Consider the following 27,308-nt stretch of genomic DNA (forward strand, 5'->3'; position numbering starts at 1 on the left):
AGTTGTTCTTGAAATCTGCCTTTGAAATACAATCATGAAGCCCTTTTATACCCAAGACTCCTGAATGACGCAAGACAAGAACTTCTAAGTTTTGGACCTCAATAAAATGATGTATACTTATACATCATTTACTTATACAACAGGGCTGGATCCTGTTGTTTCTTATGTTTCGTAAAATAGTCACAGCATTAAATTGTCTGCAAAAATGTATACAAATAAATATAATAAGTCACAGACTGTTCCTAGCACTGTGCAATTATTAATACATTAATAATCCTAATAAATTTCCGTAATTGTAATTAAAAATTATAGTGGAAAAAGGCTTCAGAACATTTATACCACAGCAGGTATGGAAAACCACAAAAGCAAAAACTAAATCATATACAAATCCTTTAATCTCTTCATGTAAAATAAAAATTATAATGTTTTATTTAAATATTTATGCCAGCTTGAGTCATGCAGAGCTGAGCTGATCATTTCCATAGCAACGATCAGAAGCAAGGCGTTGCACCAGAAGTCCAGTGAGCTCACTGATGAGGTCATAGGTGACATTATGTACATCACAGTAGATCAAAGAAGTTCTAATGCTTGAATGCTGGAATCTCTAAGCATCAGTCAGGATCCAGACATTTCTACATTTCTTGGAGTTTCACAATTGTGTAAAGCAACAATGTTCAGTTTTGCGACAGCGCTTGTTCCCCTGATATTCCCGGTTGGTTGGGGCATCGGATATGCCGTGACGACTGGGATGAAGAAAGTGTGCGATCGTTTTTTTCCAGGTAAGGATGGCAACGAAGAAAACGATCAGAATGAAGAGGACGATCTGTTTTGGAATGGATTTCCATCCAATTCCAAAGAACGAACCGACCCGGCTGGGGAGGTTTGTTCTCTGGATGTTGGGACCTCGGACTCCATCTCGTCCTCTGAACGAGACAGTACAGAGGACGATGGTACTGTCTCTGGACAAACCGACCCGGCTGGGGAGGTTTGTTCAGAAATGATGGTACAACGTGAGGGTGAGACTGCAGTCGCAGAAAAATCTAACCCGGCTGGGGAAGATTGGTCTGCGGCTGATCTCGCAGCCAAAGCTGTGGCTGAAGTGACAGCCAAAGCTTTGGTTTCGCTGGTCCCATCCTTACAGGATCGTAGTCCTCTGAAGGCCACTTTCTCAGGGTCCTTTGAAATACAACGTTTCCCGGACGGGGATCGTTGTATTTCAGAACACAACAGAGTTGCTTGTTTGTCTGAAAAACCAGCTCTAAATGTAAATGTCTCTGTTGCTGTCGAGGTTTCCTGTTCCCCTGACGTTAATGCAGTGGATGGCGTTGGCTCAGATCTGCCAGATGTAGGGACGACATCTGCAGGACCAGGACAAGAGGAGGAGAACTTCAAGTTCTCCGATGAGCTCCAGAACAGCTGGGTGAACGCTGCCTTCCAGAGCGTCCTAAACTTGAGCGTCACCAAGCGGTGTCTCGCTCAGGAAAGGGTTTTTCTGGAGGCATCGTCCATCCCTTGCTGTGGGAGTCTCCTCCTCTCAGCTGTCCGCCAGCCCGGCAAGCATTTTAGTCAGGAAGACCTTTCCCCAGTTCTGATGGAGCTGAGGGAGAAGAAGCTGCCATCAGGCGGGGGAAAGGATTTTGACACAAAAAGTTTGCTGGAGTCTGTGCTGGTCTGGCTGGATTCGTTTGGTGGCGACACAGATAGAGAGTTGTATGACAACGACTCCTGCTCTAACTGTGGAGCCACTTCCCTCAGGCTCCTGAACGACGGCGCCCTCATTTCACTTCCACCAGTATTATTTTCAACCAGTATTTCTATACTGCTTGAATACTGGTTGGATTTGGCGTGCAAACGCCGTTGTTCAGGCTGCGGGTCACCCTGGCAGAAGAAACACTGTCTGACCGATAACAAGGTCCTGGTGTTTTTTCTGCATAGGTTTACCAGGGAATACCGAACAAAAGCCACTCAGACCATCGATGTGCCTGCAGAATGTGGGACGGAGACGTACCACCTGTCCTCCGTCATCTGTGGGGATCCAAAGCAGACAGACATTTACTGTTACTTAATGAAGGGAGAACGAACCGTGAAGGCAGACAACGAGCATGTCTTCACTGCAGACAGCGACTGCAGTGAAGACATGATCAACAACGGTTTCATTTACATTTACGAAAAGAAGTGATCAGACACCAGAGGTTAGTTTCTCCAGCCCCTCCTCTGGAAGAAGACAAAGGGCCCTTTGGAAAGGAGCTACAAATATTAACATCGGAAGAAGAAAAGAATCCTAGAAGATCTAATTAGTAATCATTTTGAGCTGGAGAAATCTGACTGGGACCAAACATGTGTCTGATTTAAATTTATGGGACAAAATGTAAAAAGATTTGACAGGTTTCTCTCCGGGCACTCCGGCTTCCTGCCACAGTCTGAAATCTCCACTGAAATGATCCAGTAGGCCAGGGGTCACCAACTCCAGTCCTCAAGGGCTACCTACCATCCTGCAACCTTTAGATTCACCTCTGCTCCAAAATGTCTGAATTTCCTCACCAGCATTCATTCATCTCTGCAATAGGCTGGAAATGAGCAGCTTATTTGATCCAGGTGTGTTTGAGCAGAGACACATGTAAAAGTTGCAGGACGATAGATAGATAGATAGATAGATAGATAGATAGATAGATAGATAGATAGATAGATAGATAGATAGATAGATAGATGTACACACACATTTTAAATGTTGCCCCCCCAGAGGTAGTCCTGGCCCCCCCTTGGCCCCCCCAACTTTAAAAGTCTAGCTCCGCCACTGGTGATGCATAGAGGAGATCAACAGAAGAAAGCCCAGCTTCAAAACCCAAAAAGACAAGTGCCTTTTTTTTCCTGCAGTTTGTCCACATTTCCTGGGGATTAAATGGAGTCTAATATTTTCCAGGATAGATCACTTCATTCCAGCATGCGACATTAATGCAACATATTGACATCTGGAATGTGTTAGCCATGCCCTGCATATGCTTTCACAGGGAGTAATTGAGGTCTTCTGTGCTTCTCTGCACTCAGTTCCTTCTCCACTGTGAGATCCCAGAGGCAGCATCAGCTCTCTATGTTGCTGCTGCTGGTGAAAGAAAGAACATAGAAGAGTTGTAGAGTTAATCGGGATTGCACACATTCTGGTCTTGTCATAAAATCTTGCAAAAATAAAGGGCATAAATAAGAATACCAGACCTTTCATGACCCTGCAGTAAGCAGTAGGTGGATACAGAAACAATGGATGGATTGAAGGTAATAAGGGATAAGACAAAACTGTCAATATGTGGCATATTTTGAATAGAAAAAAACATACAAAAATAAACAGATCTGCTGAAGCATTTCTATATCAAGCAAATATTCCACTTTTTATTACAACAGCTGTTGTCTTAAGCTTCCAAACCTTGATAGTGAAACCTAGTGGTAAATGTACAAGAATGTAGTTCGTGTATTTGTCCTTGTGCTACTTTCAACTGGGTACATAGGTAAAACCATCGTATCTTTCTTCTTTGTTTAGTTTTTCTATTTAAAAAAAAATTAGTTAGATATACATTATTTTTTTAAAAATGTAATGAAAATCTTATATAAAAAAAAAGTAAAACCACAACGCTCACAGGAGCTTTCTTTGCATGCAGTGGCTGAAACCTAAAACAATGTCAAGGAGTTTCAGATTCCTTTAAATCTGCTAGAAACCAAAAAAAACCATTTGAAGCCTGAGTTTCATCTCTAATTAGAAATATTACAACTGACAAGGATGCATTTTAATGTCATGACCAGTACAGGTTAGCTTCTTGTTGAGGGCCGACAATATGCAGACGTTTTAGTCCGCGAGGCTCCTGAGGATTCATCCAAACTTATGAGGTGTTCTGTGGCACCTCTGAGCATCATCTGCACAAATGTTCTGGAGCCGGTCTGCATGATCTCATTCGTATGGACTGTAGAGTGTAATTCAAGCATCTGAGTAATTGCACTGTTCTGCTAGATGTGTACAAAAGTCAGTGTAGACAAATAGCTGGATGGAAGTGTCCCTGGCCTCTCTCCACAAGGCAGAAGACTCTCATGTCCTTGCTTCAAAGCACAGGAAACATTCTACAAACTGATCGCTGTCCTTCAGTTTTGCGTCTCTGCTGTGTGACGCCACGGCTCTACAGGCCGGGACGAGGCGGCGGACGGGCAGGTGGCGGGGCTCGCCCGGGGGGAGGTCCCTGTGGAGGAGGAGGCAGCGGACCGGCCGGAGGCGCACAGGGCGGAGGGGTGGGTGGGGACGCCAGCGGAGCAGGTATGTACATGGAGGTTGGAGGAAGAGCTCGTTTGGGAGGCGGCGTGTAAGGGTGGGGCGTGAGGGGTGGCGAGGGAGTGGGGGAGGCAGGAGGAGGAGTTGAAGGCGGTGATGGAAGCGGGGAAAAGGAAAATGACTGAGGGCTGCCAGGAGTCGGTGGCAGGGAGCCCTGTGGTGGAGGAGGACTTCTGCTGGGGGGGCTGCAGATGGGTGAGGGGTGGCAGTTAAAGTTGGGGTAGCGAGGAGGCTGTGATTTCATGCGGGTGAAGTTTATACATCTCCCCTAAAAATTTAAGACAGAAAATATTCTATTAGAATAAGTAAATGCACTTTCATCAAAAAAAAAAAGCCTTGCATAGCTCATATAAAATGGCCGTCTTTTGGACACCACAGATTTTTCCCCCTACTGGCTGTTAGAAGGAATGCAGAATTAACTTTTAACCCTCCCACAAATGTTGCTGTGGAGATGCAGGAGGGTGGAGTTGTCCCATCAGACCGTCATTTCCCTAAACCACACAAAATAAAACTTTGCAGAAGTGCGCTGGGGGTCAATGCGACCCAACCGAACTGCACAGAGTGAAAAAAAAACAACTCATGAGGTCCAAAAGTAAAATGAAAATTTGGTCATATGAGTAAAATGACCCTTTTTGATTTAGTTTTAAATCTTGTTTCATTGTGATGATTCTAACTAAATTTTTCTGATTACTCGATGTGTAATGAATGTTATAAGTTGCATTTGTGTTTTCAAAGGGTCACATCAGTACATGCATATTTAATTAAACCGAACTGTAACAGGACAACGTAATAACTTGTATGCCGCCCACTAAAATTATACAAAAATCTTGGAAATGAATACATGCGGAGCGCCGACTTCAGTTCTCCTTTGGCCGTCAGCAGGAAAAGAAACGGGTTTCCACCCTCCAGCCACTGAACTCATTTTGGTTAAGTCATAAAGTTTGGGGCTTGACAGGAAATTTCTAATTGCAATAAGAACCTGGTTTTTAACTGCGTAAGGAAATTAGGTTCAACTGTTCTTCTTTAAAGTTTTTATAAGAAGGAAGTCTTCCCAGTTTTATATAATTGCCGAGTTGTTGGTAAACCATACAGAAGAACCAGAAACATTGTCCTCTAAACTTTGATTTCAAAAAGCACGTTGGGCATTCACTGATGTAAAGCTGTACTTTCAAGTAGGATAAACTAAAACTTGTCAAATATGAACATAAAATTAGCTTTTATTCTACATTTAATGGGATTGCAGCCAGGTATCCACAGCGCCAGACTACCTGGTAGTCTTTGCCCCGTTCAGCTGCTACAGGTAGTTGCTTTTGCATCTTGAGAACCCAATAAGCTCTCAATAGTTTTGGAGAGAGTGGTGGTAGGGGATGCATAAGTTCACTGCATGTTTTATAGTTGCAAGTTAAATGAGTTGTAAAAAAGGCAGCATTTATCATAATGGTTGCCTTCCGTGTTTGGGCAACTAAACTCTGGATTTAGATAAGTGGAAAATCTCTAAAAATTAAAAAAAAAAAAAAAGAAACATGTGAAGCTCACAACTTTTAAACGACCAGCAGTCTGCTTTTTGAGTGTTGTGATCCTACACACTGCTCCCAGAGAATAAGGAAATTGTTAATTTTGGGTTCAAATACAATGAAATGACAAAACTAATAAAACGAGAGAAAGAAAACAGATGCAGAATAACAACATAGTGTTAATTTGGAGCCGAAAAAGAAGGATCTGCTGGATTAATGTTGAGACGGCACACATGTAAGTTGCATGTTGTTATGTAGCTGCGCTTCCGCTACAAATGTGCACAAATCTTAATCTATATTCCGCTAATATAAAACAAAAACAACACACAATTTCACAATTGCAGTGTTTCCATTAAATAAGAAATGGCATGAAATTAAAATCACACGTGAATAAACTTGCCCACGCAATAATTTGTAAAAATCATGGCAGCGACGGATTTAAACAGTTAAATGAAATATAGGCATAATTCTGCCATGGCGTCGGAGCTCACCATCGATCGGCCATCAGATGTCGGCGTCTCATGCAGGAGTTCGACTCACTAATATACATTTATATTTATATCTGCTTGGCATAGTGTAGGTAAAACTCCTAATGGTTCTTCCACTTAACATGACATAACGTCTAAGTCGTGCTCACATGGATATTATTTAAGGTAAAGCCAGCTGTATGTTCTCTGGTGAATTGAACCATCCACACAGCTGTCTGTCACCCTCAACAACGACAGGACCAAATCAGGCCCAGACTATACAATGGGTTGTTGTTTAACATAGCCAAAACCGTTTAATATCATACTTTGGAGATTAAGCAAAAAGGTCAAGCTAATTTACGTAAGGATTATGTCACATTGCTGTTAAAATGTGCAACCGGGAAATGAGAGGAAAGGATCTGAAGATGCCTCAGACTGCGACCGCCTTGAGCTTCTTCACAGACTTCGCCGTCTGACGTACCCAATGTGAAGCGTTACGTAAACTCTTGCGGTAAAGGACCATCACAAACAAAATTCCCTCAAACTCTCTCTCTTTTTTTCTTTTTTTTTCACATCTCAGCTGCCAACTTTTGATGTCATTACATTGTTACCGTCCCACTGCAGCTGGCCTTGCAGCAATTACTCTGGCCTCTTTGTAATGACTTCACCAGACAGCCCTGCATTGCAGAATTCTCCAGCCAAATGTTGTGCTCAGAATCTTAACTCACCAAGCGTTTTTCCCATGAGGCTTTTCAGTTCGCACTTCGCTGCAGACAGCTGGTCCGTCTTTTTAAATATATGTTCTCATTCCTAATTCTCGTCGCCTTTGGTTAAAGGCTCAAGTCAGGTCGGCCCAAACCAAGACGTACGATCCACGTTGAGGTTGTTTTTTGTTTTTTTTACCTTGTCTCCTGGATGAGGTCTCATCACAGACACGCGGTCGTAGCCTTTTTTCAGCAGAACCCACAGGGCGTCGAGTTTGCTCTGCAGAGAATCAGAGATCAAACTTTACTTTCAACAGGAAACTGTAATGTTACACGCAATAGATGAAGTCTTCTTTTACGGTAGAAATTTCAAACAAATTCTGACATGTTTTTAAACGACTTTGGTGCGAAGAGTCTCCTCATAGTTTTTAAAAACGGTAAATATTTCAGGGATGTGTGCAGAAAACACAGCTGTTTTCCCTCCCAAACTGCTGGCTTTGCAGTCCTCCTCCCTAGAGGTCAAGTCCAACAGCGCTCTGGCTTCTATTAGCAATCCCCTCGCTGACTGGAAACGCTTCACTCCATTAACCCCGTGCTGGCCTTCAAGGAAGGCGCTGCATCCCAGCAGTCACCAGACATTATTGCCTTCATACATCTCGAAGCTTTTTCAATGCGACAGCACGGTAATACCTGATTATCCTCATCCTGACTAGCATGGAATGACTTTCAGCAGATGTTGTACGTTTATCCTCAACACATGCTCGCAGCTGAGAAAGACGCTTTGTCCCTGCAGAGCTATGAAACGGTTCTGAATGTTTTAGTAAATTAGATGTTTGCCGAGACAAACGTGAGATTTTGTTTAGCACAGATCATACGTCTTTGGTTATAATGAGCAGTTGAGATCTGCAGCTCTTCAGGGTTGTTTTGAGTGTGAGCTATCTGCCGGAGTAGGAGAAATGGGGGGGGAAAAGCTTTAATCTCACTTCGGACAAGCGAGGTTTGGGAACCCTGAGTAATTCGGCTTTCAGTCATCAACAGTTCATGGGAAGGTTTGTTGAATTTGCTGTTGCGTCACCTTAATAGGTGAGTACCACTTGTGCGGCGGCGGAGGTTTCTGCATGCCGTTGTTGAGGACCCGAGTGGCCGGCAGCTCGTACTCCTGCTCCGGCATCTTCACTTTGGCATTCTTGGCTTTCTCCAGCTTTGCTCCTTCTTCCGTGGAGCCTTTCTCTCCCCAGCGGACCTGGTGGCAAACTTTAATCAGTGATTCATTGCACTGTAACTCAACATCTTTTATGTTTGACTCCCCCCTGTCTCTGAGGTCCTCACTTTTGATCAGCATCAGATTTGCATGTATTTTACCTCCATCCTTTTGATCCCCCCCACTCCTCTTCCTCCGTAGTAGGAGGCATCTACGGTTGGCCATTTTTTCTTTGGGGTTTCAAAGTCCTCGTCGTCCTATGAAGCGGATGATAAACATTGATTAGCACAATATTATTTTTCTATGTTGTCTTAAAAGGAACACTTTATTCATACAAATGATAAAGCTAATTGACATTCAGCTCCTCCCTCCACATTTCTTGGCGCCTGAACAAAGATGTTTATAAAGTTTTATAGTAGTTTAATCTTTAGTTTCTGTTTTCTGCCCCTCTGTCTCATCATCGTTGTTGTGCATGGTGTTCAGTTCAGCTTGTTCCAGCTCCAGCTCTTAAGCCCTCTAGCTATTGCTCTTACTGCTGAGAAGCTGCATAACTTTAGCTTTTAATAGAGACACGGTTGCCTTATTTTATTGGCATGTTTTCTTGTCTGTGGTAAATAGAAATGTCTCTCCTTGTCACATCATTTATTTATACAACTGAGAAACAAGAAGTAATGGATTATAAGGGGAAAAAAAATAAAGCAACATCTCAGCATCAGCTGGGAACTAAAATGGTGTGTCCAAATGAACAATGACCCTAAGCACGCCACCAAATTAGCTATAACGTGGCTAAAAGGATATAATTTGGTCAGGCGGAATAGACCAAAGTTTCAGCAAACTGCAAGTCAGTGGTAAAATGACTAAGTGTGTTTGAAGAAAGTAGATAAGAAAAAATGAAAAGGTAAGATTCTTATAAATAAATACCAAAAATATCCCTCTCAAAACTCATATTTAGCAAAATGAAATGACCTTAGAAGTCCTTACTAACCTAAAACAAAAAAAAAAGATTTTATCAGATTGAACAGTTTTTATATTGTGTCTGTATCTTGATTTTAACTCTCTTTCTTTCCTGCCCTCCTCATTCAAACTCAGGGCTCTTGTGCTGACTCCTCTGGTAAAACCTCTGAAGTTTTTGCTCCTATTTTTTTTTCAGCTTGTCTGACTCATGATCTGCCAGGCGGCACAAAAAGGTCACGGAGATGGAAATAGCGTTTTGGAGAATTTAAATGCAGCACGGTGTACCCCCAGTATCTGTGTTATACAGGGGATTTTTATTTTTGTCTGAAAGACATGAGTTTGTTCATCAGATTTTATGAATTTCTTCACATCCACATCAAGCGACGAGATGAATTGCAAAACTTGCATGTTATTTGCCTAAAGTCCCGGGAGCTGTGATTTAAAAGACAGAAACTGTCAAATAAAGCGGAAGGCAATTTTTCTCTTCTCCCATCAGGGCGTTAAGTAACTCACATAACATTTAATGAATTATCAAAATGAGGTACGGGAGTTGTGAGCCAGAACTTGGATGAATGATGCGGCCTGGTCATTGAGTTTTGAGCTGACAAAGTCAGCAGTTAAACGGCAATTACGCAACTTAAACACTGGCAGCTTGCGAACTCATAAATCACGAGCAGTCTTTCTCTTTCTTTTTTTTTTTAGGTCTTAAGAATCAGACGAAAGGCGGAGCTTTGGCCGTCCCTACCGAGCTTTCCTCCACATGTGGTGGTGGCGGTTCGTGGATGATCTGTGGGACAGGAAACAAAACGTTAGCACACGCTAAAGGTCAATGACAGATTTATCAAAACGGTTTTTCAAAAGTACCCACAGCAATGCGTCCTCTGTTTGCAACAAGATAGTTACACAACAACGAGGAACTGTTTTCTTTTTGGTTTGTTTTTTTTATTTCAGTCTCCACTATTTACAAGTCCAGTGTGCTGACCTAAAAACCTGCTCTCCAGATTCCTTTGGCCTGAGGTCATTGATTAGGAAGAATGAAGAGTAATCAGGTTGTAAATGTGGTTATTGTGCACCAATTTTGTTTATGAAACAAATCTAAAGCATTATTTACTTGCTAGCTTTACTTGAAGATTTTCCTAATTATTTGATCCAAACAATTTGATTAGCTCTATTTTTTTTTACCATGTAAAGATCAGTTTTTATGTGGTCTGTAATAAACGCAACCTTTCAGATTTTTAAATACCTTAAGTTTTTTTTTTCTTCGTAGGTTTCTATCCCTGCCCCTTGAAGCCTTGGACCAGACTGGGATTCCCCATGGTAACCTTGCAACGTTTTTCCAAAACACTTTCTTGCTGATCAGACTCGCTAAACGAACAAGGACAGGAAAACTGCACAGAGTGAAACCCACGCCGTAAAAAGATCACATCTCTCACTGGCAATTCCCAGCTTTCCAGGTTCCAGCACTGGAAACTCTGGAGGGAATTTTGAGGAGAGACTGACATTAGACTGCTCGTAACAAATGTATTTAACCCTTTCATGCATAGTGGTCACTACAGTGGACAGCTATCTAAAAGCCATTTTCTTGTGCTTGTGGATTTTTATGTTATAAATGTAATGTCCACTGAAGTGGACACTACATTAATTACAAACCCTGCAATCAACTTGATTCTAATTTTTTCTTGAGTTTGGATATAGCAGAATTTCGGACAGTACATGGAAACAATATGTTAGAGGCAACAACACATTTGTGACTGGGTTTGACACACACATTCCAGCAGGACAACAACACACTAAACATGCAGCCAGAACCACAATGAAATGGTTTAGATGTGTTAGTCCAGTTTAAAGTCTGTGCTAAGAATTCAAAATTGATGTTCTGATCAAACTTGAGCTATTTTCCAACATTACACCCTTTTAGATGTCCACATATCCCAAAAGATGCTGTCGCAGCAAAAGGTGGTTGTAGAAAGTCAACATTTTTCCTTTCACTTCACAATAACACGTTTGTTTGTCATGGACTATCGCATAAAATTCCAATAAGCTGCATCAAAGCTTGTGATTATTCCATGACAATATGCGGTTGTAAAAGCACTTTTACAACCGCATGTAAAATGTTGAAAATTGAACCTGCTGCAACGCGAAAAGCTGCACGAAAGACACGCAGAAGCCTAATGGATAACTCACCACGGTGCAGCAGAGAGGCCAGAACCACCAGAGGAGAGCCAGAACCAGGAGCAGCATGAGGATAAGCAGAGCTATGGCCAGGATGGTCCCGTCAGACTGTAACGCAGACAGAATCGTCAACATGGCGTCGTAAAATACTGAGTGCTAAAACACAGCCAAAGCTTTTGGCCTACTGCTTTGCACTGAAGAAGCTCTTTTGGTTTTATCTATCACAGAGATCAGATTTCAAGACTTTATGGCTGCACAAGTAGTTCTTGGTTTAATTTGCGACTGGATTCTTTAGAACTATATTTCATTTAAACCCATTGTTCTGAGTTATTCTTTAAAAGCACACCATGTTACCCTTCTGCTGCTGCTTCAGAGAACTACACTCACACATTTCACTGTGGTGATGGTGACCGAACTGGAGATGAAACTGAGGCCCTCGTTCATACTGACATCCAGATTCGCTGCCCTGGAGAGGAAAAGAAAAAAAACATCTCACCTGTCAATAACAGTCGTTGCTGTTTCCTTAGAAAAGCAACGAGCAGGTTTCTTATGAAGCCCTTCATTTGTTTAAATGAGCTCAAGGACTTACATCCCCTCCTCCTGAAGGACTGGGGCAGGGCAGAGGAGATATGTGTCCTCAACAGTCAGAGGCTTCATCACTGGAGAAAAACATTTTTAAAAAAAAGAAGATGATGGAAAATTGCTGTAGCCTTCAACAACCCAGATCGCAAACTAGATGATTGTGTTGACAGAAGCAAACATGGTTGGTTAATCTTTTGACTAACCGTGGTAAAGTTAGTCAAGAGCAGAGAAAAGTATACCACGGGTGCATCTAAAAACAAGTTGAATATTGTGAAAAAAGTCCAACATTTGGAGTGAAACTCATATATTATGTAGATTCATTACTCTGAGTGAAGCTTTTATTTCTTGTACTTTTGATTACTGTGGCTTACAGCTAATAAAAAACCAAAATTCAGCGTCTCAGACAATTGAAATATATAATGACACACACACACACACACACACACACACACACACATATATATATATATATATATATATATATATATATATATATATATATATATATATATATATATATATATATATATATATATATATTCATAGAATATATACAAAAAGGTTCTTAAATGAAAAAACGAGTGGTAGTAGGAAAATATGCACCAGCAGTACGGATAGCTGCAGGACTGGGAGGATTGTCAAACAAATTCCTTTCAAGAACAGCAAAAGAAATTAACTGTTGCTCGGAGGTCCACATTTCTCCTCTCAGACGAAAGCAAAGTTTGAATTTTGTTTGGAAATGAAGCTCTCGGAGTCCGAGGGGAGAGTGGAGACGTCCAGTGACGTTTCCTCAGTTGGTGATGATTTCGAGCTCCATGTCATCTGCTGGTGTTGGCCTGCTGTCTTTTCTGAAGTCCACAGTCAACACAGAAATCCACCAGGAAACTTCAGAGCACTTCGTGCTTACTTTTGTTGGCAAACTTTGCAGAGATGTCGATTTTATTTTCCAGCAGGACTCGGCACCTACCCACTGTGCCAAAGGCACCAAAAGCCAATTCGGTGCTACTGCGCCCGACTGGCCACCAAACTCTCCTAACATGAATCTTGTCAATTATTGTTGAAATTTTAGAAGTCAGCATGACGCATCCACAATTTGCTTCACTAAAACTTTATTTAATAGTATGTGGGTGAACGGGAGGAGAACAAACCCAGAGATTTTTATTTCTAAAAAGACTGAAATGACCTTTTATTTCCACTTCACAGCTAAGCACTACTTTGTGTTGCTCTCCAACATCAACCACCAAGAGATACATGAAGTTTCACAAAAGGTGAACGTGCTTAGGGGATGTGATTACTTTTGCGAGGCATTGCAAGTCCACCTGTTGCTCAAATAATTGTTCTAAAAGTTTCTCTAACAAGCGCCGTCACCTGTGGCTCTTGCTTGTCTTAACATGGGGACAGCAAACCCAGGAACTGACCGGATCAACATAAGAAGCTGTTTTGTTTTTCCTACAGATGCAAAGAGCAATGCAGAGGAGGGGCAGCAGGGGTGGAGGTGGCCAGTTTCTGCCAGAAATGACTCCACGTCACGACAAACGAGGCCAAGCATGTTCATGGACTCAAAGGACTCATCTAAAACAAAAAAAAAAAACTGTATAGGAGAAAATCCCAGTTCAAGAGTTGATGAGAAGTGATTTGCTGTCGTCTGCACATTTTCCAGAGAACCCTTTGAGGACAAGGGCTTTGGCTCAGCACCCTCAGTCTGCGTCACGATGTTTTATTCAACCGGTTGCTCCGGGAGAAGTCATGTTTTGCTGAGGTGCAGACAAGTGCCCAGAGTTTAGAAGAAAAGGGATAAACTTTGGAAGAAGACAAATATATAAACACTGGAAAGATGCTGGCAGCACAGTCAGCAAGCAGATTCTGAGGAGAAACTTGTATGTTTGGAAAGCTGGAGCATTGGCTTTGAATTGAACATTTATCAAATTCGCTTGCTAAGATTTTAGCAACAGAAAGTGGATTCGACAGAAACAGGAAACAGTTCTGACCTTTGGTTGAATTATTGCCTTGCAAAGTGATGCATGTCTCCATATTGTTCTGACATCACAACTACAAAAGGATAATGTAGTGCATACTTTTTAAGTGAAAGGAACATTATGGATGATTTTCATATCGCACTGTCTGCATCATGTTAATGTTAAAGTCTGCAAAAGACTTTAGACTTCAGCAGGAAAACAATCTGAAACATGCAACCAGAGCAATAACCAGATTGTTTGAATCTAATCATATATATGTGTCAGAATGGTCAAGACCTAGATGCTATTGAGAATCTGGCAAGACTTGAAAATTGGCATGAACAGATGCGCTTCTTCCAATCTGAGTATGAGACATATTCACCAAAAAGAGGGGAGGGGAGGGGACCAAAAGGTATGAGCACTTTTGCAAGCAACTGTAGAACTGGAAGAACATTGTGTTATAAATGTGATAAATGTTAACATCCTTGAGCCAAAGATAAACTTATCTGTTTCATACTTTATCCAACTGCAAAAAAACAAAAAAATAAACATGGAAATTATCTGTTTGTTTTTTTTAAAGGAACAGAGGAGAAAATTGTTTACATATCTTCATTTTGCACTCAAAATGAAAGAAAGAATCCCAGAATGTTTCCATGTTTTGCAGTAATCACCCGCTGCTCCACTGAAACATCTGTCACCGAACAGCGAACAGCTCAGGACAAGACCTGCCAACTCCCCGCGGGTCTGACTGTTTTTGCTGCTACTTTTTTCCTGGAGACACAAACTCAAACATCAATTCATCTGTTTAACACATGTCGTGGCACAGCACTGCTTTCCTTTTGTACCACTTTGACGAGATCCACCTCATATGAGGGAAGGTTAAGGACAAACGCATCAGCAGAGGACAAAGGCTTTTATCTCTGGGAGACCCAACCACGACCTAATTATCTTCCCTTAAAGTTTACCTCTTAGGGGAAATAAGTTCCACAGAGATTGTGTGCAAACATTCTCAAGAAGCAAATTGCCCTGAGGATAGATAGCAGGGCGGACATGAGGAGACGGCTCCTTTGCAGAAAGCTTGCAATAATATAATCAGTCACCAAACATAGAAAAGAAAAAATGAAAAATACTGACCAATTACATCAACAAGAAAACATAACCTGAGCAAAGCAACCATAAAGATGGCAAAATAATTTCCTAGGATCAGGTTAAAAAGTTTACAATCCTTTGTAAGTTTAACTAGAAACTCAGACACGTTTGATGGTAAACAGTTTTCTTTGCATCTAATGCAGCAGGCGTAGCAGGAGGGCTGCTTTTACTGCTGTTACCGTAAGCCGCTGTAAAGACCAGAGGGGGATCTGTTTGGATCCATACAGACCTTTTATCTCTGTTTGCCCTGTGTGCGGTGCAGCCGTTCTTTTATCTCCTGCTCTCCCCCTTTCATCAGCCTATAAAACAGCCCAAAATGTCGCCTTAAAACGGCAATAATGCCAGTAACAACAGTAAAGCCGCTTGTTTGATCAGGAACGATTCCAGCTGTTCAGATGACTCTACACGCTTGTTGTTCCAGCTGATTTCACCGTAAAACAACTGAGTTACCGGCTCTGCAGCTCCGGGTCACTCAGAATGTGTGGTGTGTATAAGAAACATTTTGTTTGGTGATGGTTGACTTACTCTTGGTCACAGTGTCGTTGATCCGGAAGCTGCACAGAACTTTGTCGACGTTTCTGGCATGGAGGAATCCGTTTCCTGTTACCACAACCTGGAATGACTCTGGTTTGAGGTGGCAAGACAGAAACGTGCAGCACGTCAATTCAACAGCATCGATAATGGACAAATGCAATCACATTTTAGCATCCAAAAATATACAAGTCTTAAAGGTAAGACATTTTAATAGAGCACAGTTGAGTTTCTACTATTTTTTCCAAACAAATAGGTTGTTTTAAAACTTATTTCTGTAACAAATTGACCATTTCCCAGTATGACTGCATGTAACACTGGAGCACAAGTGTGATATAATTTATACCTGTTTTCTGATTTAAAGAGAAAACAAATTGTTTTCTTGATTAAAAAAATTTTAAAAAATCAAACAGGTATAAATTATATCGAGTGGCTGTGTAGCCACTTATTGGTGCCATAGAAAAGAATCATTGAAAAGAATCATTCTTCATTCTTTGCCCAAAAATCCCTTGTGAAACAAAGGCCGGGGAAAGTTGATAGAAGAGTAGGAATTGTTGCCCACCAAATACAGTTTCCCCACTGGAAACACTTTTCTCCCTAAAATTCAGAGCAACTCAAAAGCTGAGCGACGAGAACAAAGCACATTTCATGCCACTGAGCAGATAGACTCAGTGCTGTCATCAGTCAGTCCAGTAAGGCAACCGCAGCCGTTGTTTGTAAGCACAAAGTTTCTCAGGTTGTCAAAAATGTAGATGTTTTACCTTGGCTTTTACACCTTGCGTGTCCTCTGTCAGTATGCATACTGATGTCCATGAGCTGATTTATTAAATTAACTCAGTTAAATACACAACTTCCATGTTCCTCCTACATGTTCACCTACGATGATCAGCTGCAGCAACACATTTTTTTTTTTTTAGGGTTGTAACATAATAAATGGTAACTTGTATAACAGCATTTTAAATTCGCTTCCAACCTACGCATGAGTAGCAAATGGCTTGAAGGGACCTTTTAGAACAAGCAATATGCTGTGGTAAAAAAAAGTGTCTTGAGTTTGAGTGACATACAGTAGATAGATTTTAAATTTTAAATAACATCCTGACAGCTCCATTACTGTAGACCACTACCACTGTAGAGCAACCTAATAAAACAAAACAACTGTTGACACCAGTGGACCTCAATACAATAGGCTGTAGTTTTTGGTTTTCAATTTTTGTCACTAGTGGCTGTTTGCATAACTGTGGGGAATTACAAGAAGACTGGAGTTGCCAAAGAGAGTTTTCACATTGTTGGGTAGCAGCCTGGGTTGTTAGGGCTACAAACCTTCTCTTCTCATCTCATAAGCCTCATGAACTCATATTTGAGGTGGAGACTTTCTTTCAGTTGCAGTTTTTTTTACATATTTCTCAATTTTAGATATGGAGATAAATATAATCAGCTAAACTTCTGAACACAGCCAAAAAGGAAAAGTTGTAAAAAAAAATAATGATAAGTGTGCTAATGATAGTATGTGACTGTCAAGTTAACAGATGTTGTTAAATATAATTCAGCTTAATTTGCTTCTTATTTATTAATGCATGATATTAGAATCATTGTTTATTTTCTTACTCGTTGCAGTGAGAATAATTTATTGTGAGATTTGTATTTTGTCACCTTCCAAAAAACAAAAAACAGGTTAAACTAAACTGTACAGTGTGCTACATTACACCTTGTTTTTATTTAAATGTCAGAAAAAAGTCAGGCTTTGTCAAGATGTGGGGAATGAAAGCACTCTTAAACGGGGAGTTATTAAACAGACGGAGGAAGTTAAACAAAAGCCTCATCATTCCCATCCTACCTCCTGCACATATGCTGGAAGGCTCTGCTGCCAGAATCTCGATGCAGGACTTCTTCAGAATCTGAGGAGAAAAACAGAAAACAAGCGCAATTTATGTCTTTCAGAAACACTAGAGTTTGTTTTTCTCACACTGTAAACCGGTTTGAACCACGGGGCATTTTGAGGTTCATGTGTGGTTACTGCTGAGCTGTAAAGGACTGACCCACATTTATCTGGAAACATGTACGCTGTGACCCATAAAGAGGAGGAGGGTTGATTCATAACCCAGTGGCACACACACGCACACACACACACACACACACGCGGTAAGAAGCTGCAGCTTTCAGTTTGCTCTTAATTTGATCCAGATGTCTGCAGCTGTCTGACCTTTACTGCTTCTCAAAAGAAAAGAAAAAGAACTTTTCCACTTTGTTGTGCATGTTCTAATGTATGATAGTTTCGAGGAATAATGGGGGAACTAAATACGAGGCTAATGCGAGAAGACCAATTAAGTAAAATCGTTTTTGTTTTCTTGGTGTTAAAATCTGCGTTTTGTGTAAATGTGAGTGTGGCGACAGAGAGAAGCTTACCGAGTCTATGACTCCTTGCAAAGCCTCAAATCCGCCATTTACAGGAAAGACGTGGTCTTTGCTGTCAGCAATCTTCGCCAACTAGAAATGAAACAAATCATTACAGCTCCAAATGACAGGGGGGAGATGGTCTGGTTGAAAAAAAAACATGATCCTGTAGTCCCTGCAACAGAACAAACTGTTGACTGAGAGGAGGTGAATATAAATGCATGCCACACGTTTCAGATTTATATGCGTCATGCATTGTTTACCTCTGACCTCACAGTTATGAGCTACTTCGTGTAGATCTATTACATAAAATCCCAATAAAATAAATTGATGCTTGTTATTATAATGGGACAAAATGGGGAGGGGAAAGAAACTTGGGATGCCAGTGTTAATAAAAATACAAAAGTAGCTTGCTGGAAGAAACTGAAAAATATGCAACATTTGTTGTTAAAAAAAAGACTTGTTGGCTTGACACGACACATTAATCGAGCTAACAAGCAACAAATGCTCAATTACTTGTTCTTTGCAGAAATAAAATCGCTTAATTTGGATTTCCAAAGTTTACACGTTTGTGTTTTGCTGAGGTTGGAAGTTGCAACTCACATAAGGCGACCCTTTGATGTCATGAGGCAAAAAAAACCTTCAAAACCACACACCTGTGTCTCATTGAAGTCCTTGACTCCAACGCAGTAAACTGTGGCACCCAGACTTCTGGAGCGGTTTGCCTGTCAGGTATGCACACAGGGTCACAGTGGAAAACAGGAAGAAGCTTGACGCCTGGCTTCAATTACACCTCAGCCTTTCACAGCATCATCCGCAACATGTCTCTAAAAATGACTTTTGCCTCTAACATGACATTACAAGCAGTTGAGCAATACCGTTTTACTGCATAACAATACTCAAAAGCCTAAAAACATCAATGCTTCGCTGTTATTATCTGTCTGCCAAGCAGAATATGTAGGTCTGATTGTTCATTTTACAGGAAATTATTACCCTGGAGTTTGCAGTTGACAGTTAATGACATTAAGACCCCCTCTACACCCGTAATTTCCAAGAAGCTCATCTCCAGCTAACAGGAATCTCAGATCAGCCTAGCTAGTCAACATGTATCTGAAGCAATAAAAGCAAATAACGGAGGGACTGCTGCACGCAGAGTGCCTGCAAGGTCTAAGGAGCAGACAAATCATTAGATCCCAGAGAGCAGGGAGATAAAAAGATGATACATGTCGTGGCAGCCTTTCATCTGGCTCATTTAGCGTGTCGGTCACATGCTAAAGTTTGTCATATTCTCTCTGTTTTCACTGCCTCACCTCCCTCTCTGCGTAGAAGAAAAAGTCCTCGAGCAGCTCTCCATCAGTCAGAGCTATGATGACGCTGGCGGTGCGGTAACCTGCGCACAGAAGCGATCAAGAATATGTCTTATTGTCATGGCTCATGTTGTTCTGAATATTTACAGGGCGACAAATGCAGGTCAGTTGGACAGAAAGTTTCAAAACAACCCAAAGCCATCCATCCCGCAGGTTGATCATAATCTAGAAGACGCTGGAACGACAATGACGTTTCATCTTATCATCACCTACGACTGAGGGAGAACCAACTCTAATGAACGTCTTCAAAATTACATATGAACAATCTGTAGGTAAGCACGGTGGTGGCAGCATCATGCAAAGGGAGAGTTTCGCTGCCACATGAGCACATAGAGGATGAAATAACGCAGGAGGACTACCAAATTATTCTTTACCTTGATCTGAAATTAACGCCTGAATTGCTGAAATGTGGACGCAGCTGGGTGTTCTAAGAGTGACAGAAAACTCACACCGAAACAGAGGTTTGAGAATTATTACAAAATTGTATGATGCATCACAATGTATGGGACATTTAATCATGTATTGGGTGCACGTGTACTTGGACATGTGCACATATTTCCTATTTTAGAAAGTCTAATTCAATTCCACTTTATTGTCAAAACTGTTAAGACACACAGAGTTTAAATATGGTTTCCCTAATCTCCCTGGTACAAACAGCAATGCACAAAAATGATAAAAATTGCTCTGTGAATCCCTCATAGTGTAGTAAGTTTTGTTTTTCATAAAAACAGAAAAGGCTTCGGGCCTACCTGTACAGACTGAATAATGAATTGCCGGCAACTAATTACAGCTGTGGCCAAAACTTTAAGTTTTCCTGAAGGACAATTCAAGAAAGAGAGTAAAAACTATTTACCATCACTTCAGCCAGTACTTAGTTTCCACATGGGACATTTTAAAAGACAAATCAAAAGAATTTGCACAAAGTAGAGGCGAAATATTTTCCAACATTGAGGCTTTGTAAAATGTAAAAATCTGACATCAAAACATCCTTCCTCATGCAGCTGAAAGACCCTTGGAGCCGAGCTGTGCTTCTGTTAGCTACAGATAAAACCCACCTTCTGTGTTTCCATGGTAAATCTGCTCACTGGCCTGTGAAAATAAAAGAAAATCCTGCATGAAACAGTGAAGCAAGCAGAGAATAAAGTGAAGCCCCTTCCTGCTCTAACACAGAAACCATGCGGGAGCTCTGGACTGCGTGTTCCTGTTTCTGGAGCCAACGTAGCGATAAGGCCTGCGCTAGCTCTGAGCTGGATGCTGTTCACTCACCCGCTGGATGCCCTCGTGCATATAAGTGTCTCCTCCTGGAAGAACTGCCTGGAGTTCCTCCAGGCCTTTACGGATACGTTCCCTGTGCAGAAAACCAGAGGAATAGATAATGCTATCTGATCAAAAATATTTATTCTGTCAGAATCATTTGTTGATTTATCCCCCCCTCCGAAACAAGACACACTTAACTTTGGTCACAGAATAACAGTTTAACAGCAGTCCTTTGAGAAAATACAAGCAATGCGTAGCAGATGTGTAAAATCCAATCAGTACATATGAGGCTTTGCAAAACTAGCAGTAAAGGTCAAACTTTTGACACATTTTGTCACATTTAGACTGCAGACTATTTTATTTGCGTTTGTACGTAAAAATCAGAACCAAATTACTGCATGATTGTGCAGTGAAAGAACATCCACAAACTGATACGTTGTGCCAACCTGTCTTTACAAATAGTTCGAGTCCAGTCAGATTGGATGGAAAGAGTCAGTGAAATTTTGAATTAAATATGGACTTGGACTAGACCATTCTAACAGTTTCCCGTGCTTTGACCGAAACCATTCCAGTGTAAGTAGCGTTGAATGTTTACGTTTGCGATCCTGTTGGAAACTGAGCCTCATCCCATGTCTCAAGACTTTTACAGCATCCAAAAGGTTTTCTACCAAGACTGTGCTTTAATTAGCTGCATTCATCTTTCCATCAACTCTGACCAGCTTTATGTCCCTGCTTTAGTATTTTTGCAGAATTCTGCAAAATACTAAATTTTGCAGAATTTAGCCATTGGTGTAATTGCCATCTATGGTCCTGAGCAGTTGGAAGGGGCAAGAAATAAAGAGTGAAGGAAAGAGAGCAAAAGAAGCAAAGAGTAAGAAAAGAAAAAAAATAAACAAGACAATAATCAACAGATGGATATTAGTATTAACAAAACCAGACCCAGTCAAACAAGAAAACTGGACAAAAAAACAGTGACTAGATAAAATTAGACTTAAAATGCAGCATGCAGGAGTTAAATTGTTCATTTTGCTTTCTTAAATGTTTCTCTGTATCCCATACATGGTTCCTAGAAAACTGAAAACAGGACTTCTTATGACTTTCTTTCACCAGCGGATTTCTTCTTGCTACTCACCATAAAGACCAAATATGCCGAGTTCACAAAGAGTAACCGTTCAGATTCTTCCATTTGAAATATGGATCTCTGTACATCCTCCAGAGATAAGCGAAGTATTACTAATTTTATATAGTAGCATAAGGGTAATGGAGGCTGAAGGTATACGTAGAGCACGCTTTTCACATTTTTCTTTGTAAAGCCATTTAAAAACACTGGATAAGTCTTCTTCCACTTTACAGATAGTCACCATTTTGTGTTTCTCTATATAGCGACTTCTGACAGTCACTCAGATTGACAGCAGCGTGTTTGTCTATCAACGTTATTTATGACGGAAGCATTAAACCTGCGAGAAGATAGTCTGGATGCTCAGGAAATATAAACTCATGAACTGTTCACAATATGTCAAAATCAAATGATAAAATACTCGCCCCGACTGACAAAACTATCACAACAAGAGAAGGTATCTGTCTGGATTCTCTGCTCGGCCATAAAATTCGTGTTTCGTAACTATCACATCTGTCCAAATCTGCAGCTTTACTCTTTCCTTTAAGCTGTTTGGCAGAGAAGCAAAGGATTATCAGCAAGTTCGGGACATCTGCTCCCACCTGTCTTCTGTCAGCCTCATCAAGATCCGTCCCTCGTTGGAGAACACAATGAAGGACATCCGCAACTGTGGGCTGAGGTGAGAAGAGCAGAAAAATACAGGATCAGTAATTAGGTCTCAACAGCCACTTTCTCACTGACTCTGGGCTATTACCTTATGAATTTATGTGCCAGGTGTTCGACAAAACTGTAGATTTCATTCCAGTGATTCTGCACACTTCCGGATCTGAGAAGAGAGCAGACAGCTTGACGTGAGCAGAATATGCTTCAGCCTCTGTTTAAGCGTCTAAGGAGTTGACGGTGATAGAGGATAGTATGCAGTGCCTTCGAAAATGATGTATTTCCTTATGTTGTCTGTTTTTATTGGGATTTTACTTTTTTTTAATCATTGCAAAGTTTTGCATAATTCTGAAGAGGGAGAAAAGGTATGCATGCTTTTTAGATTAAACAAAAACATTTTAAAAAGTGTGGTTGACCTCCCTGAATGAACACTTTGAAGAACAAATCTTCACTACAAATATAGCTACAAGTGTTTATCTTATGTCTTTATCAGCTATTTTCATCTTCAGATCCAAAAGTTGTTCATTCTTCTTTTCAACGTAGCTCAAGCTCAGGACTGAATGGTAAGTGATCCGCTCTTTTAACTCACGCTAATGATTCTCAGTTTAAATGACCAGACCTCTTTCGAGACCTTTGAATACATAAATATTTCTTGCTCTAAAAAATTCAACTGTAGCTCTGGCTGTTACTGACTTGCTGGAAAGAGATGCTCCATATCAAGTTTTAGTGGAGTCTAATAGGTTTTCCTACATAATTACACTGTTTTCATCCATCCATCTTGCCATTAGCTCTGTTCAGTTTCCTTGTCAAAGTTTCCCAATGGATGATGCAACTATGTTTTTGTCAGGCATTCTGATTTCCCTTTTCATTATCTGTTCATTTTGTTGGACATTAATTACCCATTGAAATCTTCTTTTACTTGTATTTCTCTTTGTGCTGTTTAGTAAAATACAGAAAAAGCAGCTGAATCCATTAAATTTCTCTGAGCTGCTTTACCTCCAGATGAAGCAATGATGCCATACTTACTTGCGTATCAAGTCCTCTAAAAGCAACTGAAACATTTTCTGGTTACTGTAATCACTCTTTGCGTTCAGAAACTTTCATGAACCCAGCTGTGTAATCACTTCTCTGTCAGACAGGACATTGACTGATGGCAGCTGTCTTCTCCCTGATTAAATAATCTCACATCTGACCTTTTCACTGTCATATATTGTAACTTGAGGGTTTCATTCCCTTGCACTGTGATCATGATGAAGGCCGCTGTTTCCTGCAGTGCTGGAAGAAAAGTAGCATTCGGGAAGGTTCCTATGGCATTTGCGTGCTTGTCACTGCTGATTCTTATCAAACGACCTTTCATTTAAACCGTATTTTCATAAGGCTTTGAGTTTTCCTAATACATATTTTTCCAGCGTTACCATGACACAAGTCCCAGCTCGAGCAGCTGTGCCAAGAGGCTCAACATCTGGATGAAATGGGGAAAGGCAGAGCTGACAGAGAGTAAGAAGGAGAGTGCAGGATGAAGAAGACATTGGGGGCAGATGAAGGACATCAGAAAAAGGTTCATCTGGAGAAACAATATGTTGAAATACGGGAAGAGGAGGAGTGTTTTTAGAGAACTAATGCCCAACTAAATTGTTGGTGTAAGCCAACAATTTTTGTTAAATCAACAACAAACAGACACACAGGAAGGAGGAAGCTGGAGAGAACCCATGCATAAACATGGAGAACATGCAAACTCGATACAGAAAGACCTCCTGCCAAGATTTTAACCCAGTACCTTCCTGCGGTGAAATCAACTGTGCCGCTGCGAAGCCCACCAGATGTACATGGGGGGCATCTGACTGCGTCAGATGGAATTTCTTTGTAATGTGACTGTGTCACATTACAAAGAAAACGGGTCCAAATATAAAAGTCTCTAAAGCTGCAAAGTTAGCAAGAACACACTTCAAAAGACACGGAAACTCAACAAAAAGAAGTAAAGACTCAGGGGTTGAGTCAGTTCGTGCATGAACTCTTCACGGTTTTGATTTTTAATTGTAAAACGTTTGAAAAATCAATGCATGAATGAACACATTCAGATTTTAGAATTTACTTTTAAAGACCTCCAAAAGCCATGTCTCATTTCCCTTCAGCCTTAGAATTAAGTACTATTCGGTGTTGGTCTATAACATAAAATCGCAATAAAATACCTTGAGATTTGTGAATGTAAAATCACAACATGTGAAAAGCATTAAGGCAGTAGGCAAATTGTAGACAAATGAGAAAATGCTGTATTTAGCATGGCTCATCCAACATGACTCCCCCCACTGCGACAGTTTACTATGTCTTTGGGGATGGTAAATGCTGCTGAAAAGGTTGTGACCTACATTTGAGCATGAACTGAAATTGCTGAAGCACACATGCAAACCTAACCCTTAACCCTACAACAGCATTTCTTCTTATGGACTCTGTGTTTCGGACCCCGTACGGAGCAGTGGGTCCTCAGTGAATTATTTGTTGGTAAAATGGGCCTTACATGGTGAGAAATACCAAAACACACACACACACACACACACGCACACGCACACGCACGCACACACACACACACACACACACACACACACACACACACACACACACACACACACACACACACACACACACACACACCCACACACAAAACAATGAGTCAAGTCCAAGTTAGACAAACACAGATGTCTGCATGTCAGAACCAAACAAGCTAGTTATCCTAGCTTCCTGATGATTAACGAGCATTTGGAAATTTACTGCTGTGAAACGGACATGTTAGACTTAGAGCACAAAGCACAACTGGTTAAACATCACAAATCATTAAAATTAAAGGCTAATGTACTGTGCACTCTGCTGCCAATGGAGAGTATAACTAGGTAACATACTTTGAGACAATATGAGCTGTGATTAACTGGCAGTAAGACCTGCATGCCCTGCCACTGGGGATAAATTTATGCTACATCTTTTACCATTCTTGTCGTTTTGAGCTGAATCAGTCGACATGTGTAAACAGAAACCATTTGCTCCCCCTGTTAGTGTCAGGTGAAGTGTTGGCTAACTTACATGTCCAGGACAAAGTAGAGATCAAAACCTCCAAAGCATGAGGACTGCTGAGCCTGCTTCCTGCCCTGGTTTGGTCCAGCATCCACAGCAGTGAGCAGAACCAGCGTGGCACCAAACACAACTGGGAACCAGAGCCTCCTGCTCCAGTGCTGAGACATCATTCCACTTAGAGAAAATCTCATAACAATCAGACAGGAAAAAAAAGGAGAAAGGATTGATCCTTTTTGCAGATTCTTCTGTCAATCCTCCATTGATGTTTTCAGATGCAGTAATCCAAGGGGAAAGCTGTGAGTGTTGCTCAGAGTTTGAAGAGGAAGACCGAGACAAAGCAGAGGTGCTGGTGGCCCCCCTCTCATCTGCAGGTTCAAGGCAGCAGGCACATGGATGAGAGAAGCTCCTCAAACTACATCTGAAGCTGCTCTTTTGTTTGTGCCATGTAGGCAGAAAAACCCTCCAACCCTGGATGTGTTTGCAAAAACTTTCCATGTGTTTCTCTCTTTTTCCCTGGATCTTAGTGGGAAGAGTGATGAGGACAACGTTGTGAAAGCGTCATGATCTTCTGACTACTCCTGCCACCTAGTGGAAAGGGCTGCTTTACGCTGACAGCAGTGACCCCACCAAGCACTGTGTGATTTGGCAATTAAGCATTTACCCTATGCCAATTATCTGTAATTACATATCCCTGCCATTGTGTAAACAAAGAACACCCAACACGTCAATGCTTTCTGCAACCTTTCATTTAAATATCACCAAAGCTGGAGAAAAGAAACACCTGGAAGGAATTTGAAATCACGCGGGAAATGTATTTCCCACTTCAACATGTAAGTGAAGTGGGATATATATTTTAGCTGTGCTTGATTTTCTTATTTGTAAAATATATTCCAGAGGTTACATGAAGCTACAAGACATCAATAAAAATGCTCAAATATAACAGGAAAAAACTCATGCTTGGTCTGCGTATGGTTTTCTTTTCAGATACTTACTGTCTCGTCTCGTCTCGTCTCATCTAATCTCATCTCATCTCATCTCATCTCATCTCATCTCATCTCATCTCATCTCATCTCATCTCATCGTGCCTGGAACAAATGGTCTCTCTGATTATTGGCCATTAATTTTTTATGCCTTGCTTGTGTTCAATCAACCAATAAACTAATACTTTTTACTCACTGCATTCCTTTGTTTGTTTATTTGTTTGGCAGCCAAATCTCTCAAGCCTTCCAGACATTTGTTGGACATGTGTTCCTTCTATATGACTTTTTTTCTTTTTTATTTGCATTGTTTGTTATAAAGGGTATTAACCGTTAATTAAAGTGTGTGAGAGCACTCGAGTCTTGAACTCCAAACAACTTTAGAGGTTTTTGTTGTTTTTTGCTTTTACATCATCTATTCTGGAGTAATCACACATAACATTCTCACAGTTCAGAAATGATGGAAAAAAACAAAGTGTTCTTCATACATGGAAACATTTCATGAGGAAAAATAGAGCATTTGTACAAACTTTATGATATGGATCAAAAATACTTTCTGCATTTAGTATTTAAAAGTGGCCAGATATGAGGTATTAAAAAGGACCGATCCATAGTGGACCTGTTAACAGCTGGAGGCGGACACCAATATTCAAAGAGTTTCTGGTTTTTCACCCTGCTTGTCTCCTGGTAAATCTCTCTTTTTGTTTCTCCCTGGTTTTCATCCAGTCACGACACTCATCTCTGTTTTTGTGTTCCAGACGTGCCAGTGTAACCACATCTAGCAGCACCACTTCAACACCATCGCTTTGTGTCTAATAAACCTTTCGGTAACCATCCTCTTGTCTTGGCTGCGTGTTGGGTTCTGCCTCGTTTACTTGAACGTTACAGGATCTGGATATTCAATGATGAAACACACTTACAAGGAAATTACTAAAACATCG

At 40.9% G+C, this 27,308-nt stretch overlaps 1 protein-coding gene across 1 annotated transcript; it reads right to left on the reverse strand.

Annotated features, from left to right (window-relative positions):
* Positions 1–3,353: 3,353 nt before the first annotated feature.
* On the reverse strand, positions 3,354–25,918 carry antxr1a (ANTXR cell adhesion molecule 1a). The gene is made up of 18 exons (XM_008419028.3): positions 25,400–25,918; positions 22,422–22,493; positions 22,270–22,341; positions 20,560–20,641; positions 20,349–20,382; positions 19,237–19,316; positions 18,583–18,651; positions 17,939–18,019; positions 17,370–17,430; positions 15,530–15,628; positions 11,908–11,977; positions 11,706–11,784; positions 11,331–11,426; positions 9,892–9,933; positions 8,354–8,449; positions 8,067–8,234; positions 7,191–7,271; positions 3,354–4,574 (listed from the first exon to the last, which is right to left on the reverse strand). The coding sequence occupies exons 1-18, from the start codon at positions 25,579–25,581 to the stop codon at positions 4,158–4,160; spliced, it is 1,881 nt and encodes a 626-aa protein (XP_008417250.1). The 5' UTR covers positions 25,582–25,918; the 3' UTR covers positions 3,354–4,157.
* Between the last annotated feature and the right edge of the window lie 1,390 nt (positions 25,919–27,308).

The sequence above is a fragment of the Poecilia reticulata genome, chromosome 9, assembly GCF_904066995.2.
Source record: "Poecilia reticulata chromosome 9, P_reticulata-male-v2, whole genome shotgun sequence".
Taxonomy (NCBI): Eukaryota; Metazoa; Chordata; class Actinopteri; order Cyprinodontiformes; family Poeciliidae; genus Poecilia; species Poecilia reticulata.

Coding starts and splice junctions, on each gene's coding strand:
- antxr1a (XM_008419028.3), bottom strand. CDS start 25,581: ATGAGATTTTCTCTAAGTGGAATGATGTCTCAGCACTGGAGCAGGAGG. Junction 11,427..11,705: donor CCATCACCACAGTGAAATGT/GTGAGTGTAGTT, acceptor TCTGCGTTACAG/TCTGACGGGACCATCCTGGC. Junction 4,575..7,190: donor GACCTCATCCAGGAGACAAG/GTAAAAAAAACA, acceptor TTAAATTTTTAG/GGGAGATGTATAAACTTCAC.